The 12,102-nt window shown below is 52.9% G+C and overlaps 1 protein-coding gene across 4 annotated transcripts in view; it reads left to right on the forward strand.

The window, feature by feature from the left end:
• LOC140429210 (toll-like receptor 3) overlaps positions 1-12,102 on the forward strand; it is a 46,843-nt gene that overhangs the window by 19,695 nt on the left and 15,046 nt on the right. For all 4 annotated transcript variants that reach the window (XM_072515923.1, XM_072515925.1, XM_072515926.1 and 1 more), the window contains one exon: positions 6,998-7,189. In XM_072515923.1, the coding sequence (XP_072372024.1) occupies positions 6,998-7,189 (192 nt within the window). The remainder of the gene's footprint in view (positions 1-6,997; positions 7,190-12,102) is intronic.

Here is a 12,102-nt window from a genome sequence, read left to right on the forward strand (position 1 = left end):
CCACAGTCCAAAGATGTGCAGGTTGGGTGGATTGGCCATGATAAATTGCCCTTAGTGTCCAAAATTGCCCTTAGTGTTGGGTGGGGTTACTGGGTTTTGGGGATAGGCTGGAGGTGTTGACCTTGGGTAGGGTGCACTTTCCAAGAGCCGGTGCAGACTCGATGGGCCGAATGGCCTCCTTCTGCACTGTAAATTCTATGAATTAAGAATAAGGAGTAAAACTGCACAGGCATTTCACATAATCGACTCAATATGATGTTTGTGAGAATAGAATAACGGGTGACTCTCGCCCTTGCGCTCACTCTCGCCGGATAATAGTACCATCTATGTTGCTCGAAAAGACCAAAGCCATGGCAGGATTGTTGGAATACCCCTCAGGATCTTCACGGATAGCAACAAACGAAGCACCTTCACTTCCACCTTGCTGAAGCCCCAGTATCCAAGTGATCCATAGCGTAGGCCCTGGCCGGGGGAGATGACTCAACACGATCGGCCACCCTAAACCCCTCATGACGAGCATCAAGAACAGGATAATGTAGGACCAGTAGTCAGGGAGGGCCCAACCGTCTTCAGGCCTCAAAGACCGGACACACTGTGCTCTGTCGAACCTGATAAGTCCAAACCCCAAATAAAGATTACTAAAGCATGGCAGCTAATTTTCAAACTCAATCGCCACTTCTCGCCCGGGGCTGGGCTCACGAACACTCCTTGTCCAGCCCCTTCCTCCCAAAGCCGTCAGGATAAACGTTACGCCAAGCAGCAGGGTGTGAACGAATCAATGGTGGGCCCCTCCCAGGAAAAATTGGTCTATCGAATACAAGGATTCTCTCCTGGGCCTCCACCATTCTCCCAAAGACACCTGGCAGTTCCTCAAAGTGAGCTCCAAAGACCTGCGTCATAGAGCCGAGATCCCCATCTATAACAACATTTTCAGTGGGGGCCATCATTCCGATACACCCAACACCGCCGGGGTGAAGGCCCACTCACCACTGCACCGCCAGGGCAACACCCGCTCACCACTGCACCGCCAGGGCAACACCCGCTCACCACTGCACCGCCAGGGCAACACCCGCTCACCACTGCACCGCCAGGGCAACACCCGCTCACCACTGCACCGCCAGGGCAACACCCGCTCACCACTGCACCGCCAGGGCAACACCCGCTCACCACTGCACCGCCGGGGCAACACCCGCTCACCACTGCACCGCCGGGGCAACACCCGCTCACCACTGCACCGCCAGGGCAACACCCGCTCACCACTGCACCGCCAGGGCAACACCCGCTCACCACTGCACCGCCAGGGCAACACCCGCTCACCACTGCACCGCCAGGGCAACACCCGCTAACCACTGCACCGCCAGGGCAACACCCGCTCACCACTGCACCGCCGGGGTGAAGGTCCACTCACCACAGCACCGCCAGGGCAACACCCGCTCACCACTGCACCGCCAGGGTAACACCCGCTCACCACTGCACCGCCAGGGCAACACCCGCTCACCACTGCACCGCCGGGGTGAAGGTCCACTCACCACTGCACCGCCGGGGCAACACCCGCTCACCACTGCACCGCCAGGGCAACACCCGCTCACCACTGCACTGCCGGGGCAACACCCGCTCACCACTGCACCGCCGGGGTGAAGGTCCACTCACCACTGCACCGCCGGGGCAACACCCGCTCACCACTGCACCGCCAGGGCAACACCCGCTCACCACAGCACCGCCAGGGCAACACCCGCTCACCACTGCACCGCCAGGGCAACACCAGCTCACCACTGCACCGCTGGGGCAACACCCGCTCACCACTGCACCGCCAGGGCAACACCCGCTCACCACTGCACTGCCGGGGCAACACCCGCTCACCACTGCACCGCCGGGGTGAAGGTCCACTCACCACTGCACCGCCAGGGCAACACCCGCTCACCACTGCACCGCCAGGGCAACACCCGCTCACCACAGCACCGCCAGGGCAACACCCGCTCACCACTGCACCGCCAGGGCAACACCAGCTCACCACTGCACCGCCGGGGCAACACCCGCTCACCACTGCACCGCCAGGGCAACACCCGCTCACCACTGCACCGCCAGGGCAACACCAGCTCACCACTGCACCGCTGGGGCAACACCCGCTCACCACAGCACCGCCAGGGCAACACCCGCTCACCACTGCACCGCCAGGGCAACACCCGCTCACCACTGCACCGCCAGGGCAACACCCGCTCACCACTGCACCGCCGGGGCAACACCAGCTCACCACTGCACCGCTGGGGCAACACCCGCTCACCACAGCACCGCCAGGGCAACACCCGCTCACCACTGCACCGCCAGGGCAACACCCGCTCACCACAGCACCGCCGGGGCAACACCCGCTCACCACAGCACCGCCAGGGCAACACCCGCTCACCACTGCACCGCCAGGGAAAATGCCTGCTCACCACAGCACCGCCAGGGAAAATGCCCGCTCACCACATCACTGCCGGGGTAAATGCCCACTCACCACAGCACCGCCGGGGCAAATGCTCGCTCACCACAGAACAGCCGTGGCAGACGCCTGCTCACGACAGCACCGCCAGGGAAAACACCTGCTCACACAGCACCATCGGGGAAAACGCCCACTCATCAGCAACAACTCCTCGGCAAGCTGGGCCCCATCCCAACCAACTCCACCTGTCAGAGTTAAAACGAGGATTTTTACAATTTAACTTGGCTCCTCATCGCAAAACTCCAGTCAGGATCTTCCAGGGACATAGCGCAAGACATATAGCTCAAAAAAAGACAATTATGAAATGTACACGAGGATAAAATAAAGGATTATAAAGCGAGCAGAACCAGAGCTCGTGAAAACGCAGACGCTGCCGCAGTCACATCACGTGACCCCCCCCCCCTGTTTAAGGAAGACAAGGCTATTCCACCAAACTCATCAGTAAGGATTCCGCCTTGGGCATTAATCTTGCCAGCAGACGAGTATACATTGCAACACCGGCCTGGGACGTAGATGGCAAATGTGGATACACTGAGTTGCCTACCATTGCCTGGGAATGTAGCAAACCCCCACCCCCAGTACCCAGGAAATTGTGATGGCACGAAACTTCTTGGATACGCTGCAGTTTCCGTCCAGCAAATCGAGTATTGGACCAGCAGAGACCCGTTGTTGTCCAAAGTGAAGCACAGAATATTAACAGGATGGATCACTGAGTCAGTGTCTGAAGAGATGAGGCCATATTGTATTCAGAAAGACGAATCAAGTTGTGAAGACGACATCATACCTTGGGGAGCAAGAGTATCGTCCCTGTACCAAGAAGGGAGTTGCTTTTGGCTGAACTACATAGTGCCCACCAGGTGTGTCAAAAATGAATCTTCTCGCCAGGAGTTATGTTTGGTGGCCTGGCACTGACATTGAGAGATTAGTGGAACACTGCGATCGGTGCCAGTTGCAACGGAAGTTTCCTGCTACAACCCTTTGCACCATTGGGATTGCTCCGGTCGGTCATGGGTGTGTGTCCACATTGATTATGTGGGGTATTTTTGGGCATGATATTTTTGATCCTGATAAATGGCCACTCAAACGGGATGGAAGTATTTGAAATTAGGTCCTTGGCGTCGCATGCCACATTGAGAAATTGCGTCAGTTTTTTGCGTCCCATGGGATACCTGAAGTAATCGTGTCGGATAATGCAATGGCCTTCACGAGTGCCGAATTTCAGAAATCCACTCTTTCAAGCATATCCGGACTGCGCCATACCAACTGGCAACCAATGGATTGGCTAAACAAGCGGTCCAAACCTTCAAGGCAGGTCTTAAAAAGTAGTCAGGTGCGATTCTGGAAAGCAGAATGTCTCAATTTCTTCTAGGGTACCGGATAACTCTGCCTTCTACGATAGGAGTGCCTCCAGCGGAATTATTAACGGGCCGGCCTCTTAGGATGAGACTAAGTCCAAGCTTTCCAGTTTTACCAGGGCATGTGGAGGCCAGTCAGAACAGTCAAAAGAAAACCCATGATGCAGGCAAAGCAAAGGTCGTTTGCAATTGATGGACCAGTGTATGTCAGGAAGGTCGTACCAAGCTGGGTCCCAGGAGTTGTTGTATCCAGGACAGTACCGCTGTCGTACGAAGTGAATGTACAAGACAGAATTGTCAGGAAACATATGGACCACTTACATGGATGAGAGTTGTCCCAGCAGCCAGTGTTGTAGCCTGAAACCATATTGCCAGCAGGAAATATTGTTGGTTTTCTGAGTAGTGAAGCACCGCGTCAACCTGTGGCAGGAGAGCCTGCCGTCACCACGGAAACAGATGAGACAGAGTTGCCAGTACCTGAGTAGATACCAGTTTGTGCAGAAAGTACCCAGCAGAAGCACCCAAGTCAGTGTAGATACACCCTGTGCCAGAGAGCGGAAACAACCAGAGAGACTAAATCTATGCTGGACTATCTGAATGGGTTAAATGTTACATTTATTGGGGGACTGTGGAGTTGAGCTGTTATCATTGTATAAAGGGACTTCGAGGGGGAGGGATGTGGTCTCTGGCCCCTTTTAAGGGGCGATTGGTCTATAGGGTCACATGACCTGGAAAAAACAATTGGGGACCCAGATGCTGACTGGCAGCCACGCAGCTGCCAGTCACCTAGCTGGTGAGCCAAAGTTATTACACCAGCTTCATTCATTTTGACAGGGAGTCTTAGCTTTGGGTACTAGTGACGGGGATTTTAATAAGGACACGAGGAGTCCACATCAAGTAAAATAAAGAACTTTGATTTATTTACAATTACAGTATATAGACTTCCCGGTAGCTCCCTACCCGGTCTCTATCTGGTCGGTGCCTTACTGGTCGAATTTTTATGCAATGCTAAATGGAGTTGCCCCACCCCTCAGCGGGGGAGCCCGTACTCCACGGGGGCCACAGGGAAGATAGTCAGTCCCACCCCATACGTCCCGTTCAGGATATTACAGAGATGATCCAGAGTTGAGTAGCCCCCTGTAAAACACATGGCTGAGTGTGCAGCATACCCGCCTGCAGGCTCTGAATTGAGTTCATAGCTGAGAAAAAGCAATTATCTGACAGTAACCAAACTAAGGAGTTGCAATAATGTTCAAACCACTAGAGGCACTTCTGATTGGAATGCTTTGTTAAGATTATTCAGAGATTTGCTTTAAATTGTAATTATATTGTTGGAAAGCTGGTTCCCCCCTCCACCGTTTCTTTGTAAGTGCCAAGCGTGACAGCAGTATCGAAAGCTGGAAGTGACACGTGTACTTGGCATGTGTTGATTCCCTCATTCAGGGAAAAGGAATGGCTTGTATTGTCAGCGTCTCATTACATCACTCAGAAACAATCCAAAGCATTTTGCATACATTGAATTACCCTGAAATGCGGCCATGGCTGTGAGGCAAGGATAGGAATGGATGAATCCAGTAAAATCACTGTAGAAATCTGCACTTAATTGGCAGATTTTTGTTTCACAAATCATGTTGGGGTTTAAACATGCATGTCACGCAATGGACCTGGCATTGCAATTGTCATTTTGTCGCTATGTAAATGTTACACTTCCATCTACTGGCAGTATGTGGGAACTGCTGTACCAAGGGTGTTGCTGTTTCTACTCACAGCCACTTGGTGGAGCTGTATACTTGCATAGACCTGTGAAGACCACATATAATTAATTACATTTCTGATTCATTTCATGTTCAGGATCTGATGCCTCATGGCGCCGCGGACCCGGGTAACTGTCCGTGTGGAGTTTGCACATTCTCCCCGTGTCTGCATGGGTCTCACCCCCACAACCCAAAGATGTGCAGTGTAGATGGATTGGTCACACTAAATTGCCCCTTAATTGGTAAAAAAAATGAATTTGGTACTTCAAATTAATTTTTTAAAAGCATTGTATTGGCAGCAAACATAAAGTAACAGTATGAGTTATCATAGAACTTACAGTCGAGTCTACACCGGCCCTTGAAAGAGCACCCTACTTAAATCCACACCTCCACTCTGTCCCCATAACCCAGTAACCCCAACTCACCTTTGGACTCTACAGGGCAATTTATCATGACCAATCCACTGAACCCGCACAACTTTGGACTGTGGGAGGAAACCGGAGCACTCGGAGAAAATCCACAGGAGAACATGCTGACTCCACACAGACAGTGACCCAGCAGGGAATCGAACCTGGGACCCTGGCGTTGTGACGCAACAGTGCTAGCCACTGTGCTACCATGCTGCCCTATAAATCTAGAGTACCCAGTTCTTTCTTTCTTTCCAATTAAGGGCCAATCCACCTACCCTGCACATCCTTTTGGGTTGTGGGGGTGAGAGCGACGCACACACGGGAAGAGTGCGCAAAAAGTCACACACACAATGGCCCGGGGCCGGGATCGAACCCAGATCCTCGGCACCATGAGGCACGAGTGCTAACCAGTACACCACTGTGCTGCCCCTTTATTAGAAAGTGAAAACTTCAGAAAAGAAAAACTGTTGAAAATGCTGAGTCGATGGGGCAGCATTTGTGCTAAAAAAGACACCGGTTGATGTTACTGCAGCAATTCTGAAATAACAGACAATTAACTAGAGCCGTAACAAAGGAAATAAACTAGAGGAATTACCTGGAATCTCACAGAATAAAAAGAGGAGATAGTTAAAAAAAGAAATAGGAAAAGTAGAGAACGTGAATAGCAGAGACAGGAAGACCATCTACAAGAAAGTGAGGTAGGAGACTGGGAATGCTCCCTCCCAGTTCAGTGTCCACTCCAAGCGCAGCCTAACTTCCAGCCACCACCAGGTGGAGCCAGAAAACTCTGGGATGCGCTGAAACAACGTGTGTGTGTGTGTGTGTGTGTGTGCTTTGTAATTCAGATCTTTCTCGTGAGTTTTGTAATTAGGTGTTGGCAAAGGCCAAGAAATCCGACCTCTTGCCATGAGGCGAATTTGAGCGGCGATCTGACAAGGTGGGAATGAGTAATGTTTAAATTTATTCTGCTCCAGCTTGACTGTGCTCTTCTTTTTTAAGGAGTTGATGGTCCTCGACGTCTCTCACAATAAACTGGTTTCTGGAAAACTGGGAACTCAGCTGCAGTTGGAGAAGCTGCAAAGACTGGCGCTGTCCGCAAACAAAATCACACAATTAAGGAACAACGATTTTGACTTCCTCAAGAACACCACATTGTACCAGCTAGATTTGTCATCCAACAAGCTAACTGAGGTAATGGTGTTTTTTTTGTGCCGGTCGTGCTATGAGGAGAGGTTGAATAAACTAGGATTTTTTTCACAGAAAGACAGAGGCTGAAGGGAGACCTGATAGAGGTCTACAAAATTATGAGAGGCATAGACAGGGTGGATAGTCAGAGGCTTTTTCTGAGGGTGGAAGTGTCAATTTAAAATGAAGCAATCAGTCGATCGGGGGCCCTGGTCGTCGAAGCTTCGGTGGTGACTCCGGTGGAGGCTCGGGTGTCTGTGACTCCGGGAGCGTGGCCTCGATCTCTGTGGCAGCTTCAACACCCCTAGACGCCGCTGGTGGGGAAAACGGTTGACCTGGGAAGAGAGCGTCTGCGGGGAGCATCGCTGGGTGGGGGGGTGTAGACGGGGCAGGCGGAAGGACCGATCCACCTGTAAGGTGCACTGGTGGGAGGGAGGGTGGGACTGGTGGCTGGGGTGTGTGTGGGGCTCCAGCAGGCGCCAGGTCTCGTAGGGAGACCGTATCTTGCCGGCCGTCGGGGTACGCCACGTAGGCGTACTGGGGGTTAGCGTGGAGAAGATGGACCCTCTCGACCAACGGGTCCGACTTGTGTGCCCGCACGTGTTTTCGGAGCAGGATGGTTCCGGGAGCTGCCAGCCAGGTCAGGAGTGAGGATCCAGAGGAGGACTTCCTGGGGAAGACAAGGAGACGTTCGTGAGGTGTTTGGTTGGTTGTGGTACAAAGCAGTGGCCGGATGGAGTGGAGGGCATCCGTGAGGACTTCCTGCCAGCGGGAGACTGGGAGATTCCTGGACCGTAGGGCCAGTAGGATGGTCTTCCAGACCATTCCGTTCTCCTTCTCTACCTGTCCGTTACCCCGGGGGTTGTAACTGGTCGTCCTGCTCGAGACGATGCCCTTGCTGAGCAAGAATTGACGCAGTTCGTCGCTCATAAAGGAGGACCCCCTATCACTGTGTATGTAAGCGGGGAACCCCAACAGTGCAAAGATGCTATGGAGGGCCTTGATGACGGTGGTTGCGGTCATGTCGGGGCAGGGGATGGCGAATGGGAACCGGGAGTACTCGTCAATCACATTCAGGAAGTACATGTTGCGGTCGGTGGAGGGGAGGAGGCGTTTGAAGTCCATGCTGAGGCGTTCAAAGGGACGGGAAGCCTTTATCAGGTGCGCTTTCTCTGGCCGGTAGAAGTGCGGTTTGCACTCCGCGCAGATTTGGCAGTCCCTGGTGGCTGTCCTGACCTCCTCGATGGAGTAGGGCAGGTTGCAGGTCTTGATTAAGTGGAAAAGTGAGTGACCCCAGGGTCAGAGGTCCTCGTGGAGGGCTCGGAGGCGGTCCACTTGTGCATTGGCACATGTGCCGTGGGACAGGGCATCAGGAGGCTCGTTTAGCTTCCCGGGACGATACAAGATCTCGTAGTTGTAGGTGGAGAGTTCAATCCTCCACCGCAAGATCTTATCGTTTTTAATCTTGCCCCGCTGTGCATTATCGAACATGAAAGCAACCGACCGTTGGTCAGTGAGGAGAGTGAATCTCCTGCCGGCCAGGTAATGCCTCCAATGTCGCACAGCTTCTACGGTGGCCTGGGCCGCCTCTTCGACTGAGGAGTGGCGGATTTCGGAAGCATGGAGGGTACGTGAGAAGAAGGCCACGGGTCTGCCCGCTTGGTTGAGGGTGGCCGCCAGAGCTACGTCAGACGCGTCGCTCTCGACCTGGAAGGGGAGGGACCCATCGATGGCGTGCATCGTGGCCTTTGCAATGTCTGCTTTGATGCGGCTGAAGGCCTGGCGGGCCTCTATCGACAGGAGAAAAGCTGGGGATTGGATCAGGGGACGGGCCTTGTCTGCATAGTTGGGGACCCACTGGGCATAGTAAGAGAAAAACACTAGGCAGCGCGTCAGGGCCTTGGAGCAATGAGGGAGGGGGAACTCCATAAGGGGGCGCATGCGTTCAGGGTCGGGGCCTATAACTCCATTTCGCACTATGTAGCCGAGGATTGCTAGGCGGTCGGTGCTAAACACGCATTTATCCTTGTTATATGTAAGGTTAAGGATCTTTGCGGTCTGGAGGAATTTTCGGAGGTTAGTGTCGTGGTCCTGCTGGTCGTGGCCGCAGATGGTGACATTATCGAGGTACTGGAATGTGGCCCGTAAACTGTACGAGTCAACCATTCGGTCCATCTCGCGCTGGAAGACCGAGACCCCGTTGATGACACCGAAGGGAACCCTTAAGAAGTGATAGAGCCGCCCATCTGCCTCGAAGGCAGTGTATTTGCGGTCACTAGTGCGGATGGGGAGCTGGTGGTAGGCGGACTTAAGATCCACCGTGGAGAAGACCTTGTAATGCGCGATCCTGTTTACCGGGTCGGATATGCGGGGGAGAGGGTACGCATCCAGCTGCGTAAACCTGTTGATAGTCTGACTGTAGTCGATGACCATCCTATGCTTCTCCCCAGTCTTTACCACCACTACTTGAGCTCTCCAGGGACTGTTGCTAGCTTCAATGACTCCTTCGCTCAGTAGCCTTTGGACCTCTGACAATAAAGATCCGATCCTGGGCACTGTACCGTCTGCTCCTGGTGGCGACGGGTTTGCAATCGGGGTGAGGTTTGCAAACAGGGAAGGCGGATCGAGCTTGAGGGTCGCGAGGCCGCAGACAGTGAGGGGTATAGGGCCGCCGAATTTGAAAGTTAGACTTTGAAGATTACACTGGAAGTCTAAACCTAGGAGTGTGACCGCGTAGAGGTGGGTAAAGACAGAGAGCCGGTAATTTTTTTAACTCCCTTCCCTGGACTGTGAGGTTTGCTACAAAACCCCTTTATCTCTACTGAGTGGGAACCGGAGGCAGAGAGATTTTTTGATTAACGGGGTGGACGAGGAGAGAACAGCGCCTTACCTTGTCGTGGTGTATGAAGCTCTCCGTGCTCCCAGAGTCGATTAAGCAGGATATCCCGAGCCCGTTGATTAGTACTGTTGTTGTAGCAGTTGAGTGTTCGAGGCCGGGGCTGATCCAGGGTCACCGAGGCTAATCTCAGCAGTTGAGGCTTCTCTTCGGGCGGTATGCAGTCAGCCGAGTTGGGGTCCTGGGAGTCCATCCAAGTTGGCGGCTCCCATTGTTTGCACATGGCTGGGGGTGCACAAAATGATGCCGCCCGTCCATCGAACGTGGCGTCCGCGGGACAAGATGGTGGCACCTGGGGGCCGCACGTGGCCCTGGAGTAGGAAGATGGCGGCGCCCGCCGGCCGAACGGGGACCATGGAGAGGTTTGTGGTGGCGGTCCGCATTTGCCGCCGGAGACCGTGGCGACCGCACGGGCCTGGCATGCCACCATGAAGTGGCCCTTTTTACCGCATCCCTCCCGCGGGCCGGGCAGCGCTGCCGGGGGTGCTTGGCCTGCCCGCAAAAGTAGCAGCGGGGCCCCCCCCGGGGTTGCCAGGCCGCTTTGCAGCACAAGCTTGTGGGGGGGATGGGGGATGTCTCGGGGTCGGCTGAGGAGGGGTTCCACGCTGCCCAGGGGGCTGCCACGCGGTCGGGAACATAAACGCGGGCGTTTCTGGAGGACACATCCAGGGAACCTGCAAGGGCCCGTGCCTCCTGGAGGCCTAGGGTGTCTTTTTCCAGCAATCGCTGGCTGATTTGGGAGGACAGCATACCTGCCATGAAAGCGTCCTGGATCAAGAGTTCTGCACAGACTACCACAGCAATTAAAATTCCAACTTAAGTACAAGGGAACATTAACTCTTTCCTAACATAGATTATTTGAAATAATCTGATAGGAGAACGTATATTTATATACTTAAAATATAATTTTGGGAGGGCAGCATGTGGCACAGTGGATAGCACTGGGACTGCGGCGCTGAGGACCTGGGTTTGAATCCCGGCCCTGGGTCACTGTCTATGTGGAGTTTGCACATTCTCCCCATGTCTACGTGGATTTCACCCCCACAACCCAAAGATGTGCAGTTTAGGTGGTTTGGCTACGCTAAATTGCGCCTTAATTGGAAAAAAAATAATTGGGCACTCAAAATTTTTTTTAAAATATATACTTTTGTACATACTTCAATGGATGTAATGTTACTTAGGCAGAGCAACAAATTTGAGATCTTTTGGTGTGATGTGGTACCATATAAACAGAAATACCAGACTCCTTCCTGGGATGGTGGGACTGATGTATGAGAAGAGATTGAGTCGACTAGGATTATATTCACTGGAGTGTAGAAGCATGAAGGGGGAATCTCGTATAAATTTCTAAAAGGACTAGACAGGGCAGATGAAGGAAGGATGTTTCCAATGGCGGGGGAGTCCAGAACCAGGGGCCACAGTCTGGGGATATGGGGCAAACCATTTAGGACTGAGATGAGGAGAAATCTCTTCATCCAGAGGATGGTGAGCCTGTGGAATTCTCACCACAGCAAGCAGTTGAGGCTAACACATTGTATGTTTACATGAATTAGTTATTTATAGCTCTTGGAGCTAAAGGAATGAAAGAATATGAGGGAAGTGGGAACAGGCTACTGAGCTGGATAATCAGTCATGATCATAATGAATGGCGGAGCAGGCTCGAGGGGTGAATGGCCTATTACTGCTCCTATTTTCAATTTGTTTTTATTTGTACTCTTATTTGTTATGTTTTGTTATTTACAGCACAGAAGGAGGCCATTTGGTTCATTGTGTCCACACTAGCGCCCAAAACGGCAACCTAGCTCGTCCCATTCTCCAGCCGTACCTCTATAACCTTCCAAATTAATCACTTTCAAATATATATCCAGCTCTCTTTTGAAACCTCCTATGGAATCCACCTCCACCACTCTCCCAAGCTGCGCTTTCCAAATCCCAGCAACTCTCTGAGTCAAGAAGTTTCTCTTCATCTCACTCCTCGCTATCTTGCTGACCATGTTGAAATTGTGATCTCTAGTCACTGACA

The sequence above is a fragment of the Scyliorhinus torazame genome, chromosome 9 (genome assembly GCF_047496885.1).
Source record: "Scyliorhinus torazame isolate Kashiwa2021f chromosome 9, sScyTor2.1, whole genome shotgun sequence".
NCBI lineage: Eukaryota > Metazoa > Chordata > Chondrichthyes > Carcharhiniformes > Scyliorhinidae > Scyliorhinus > Scyliorhinus torazame.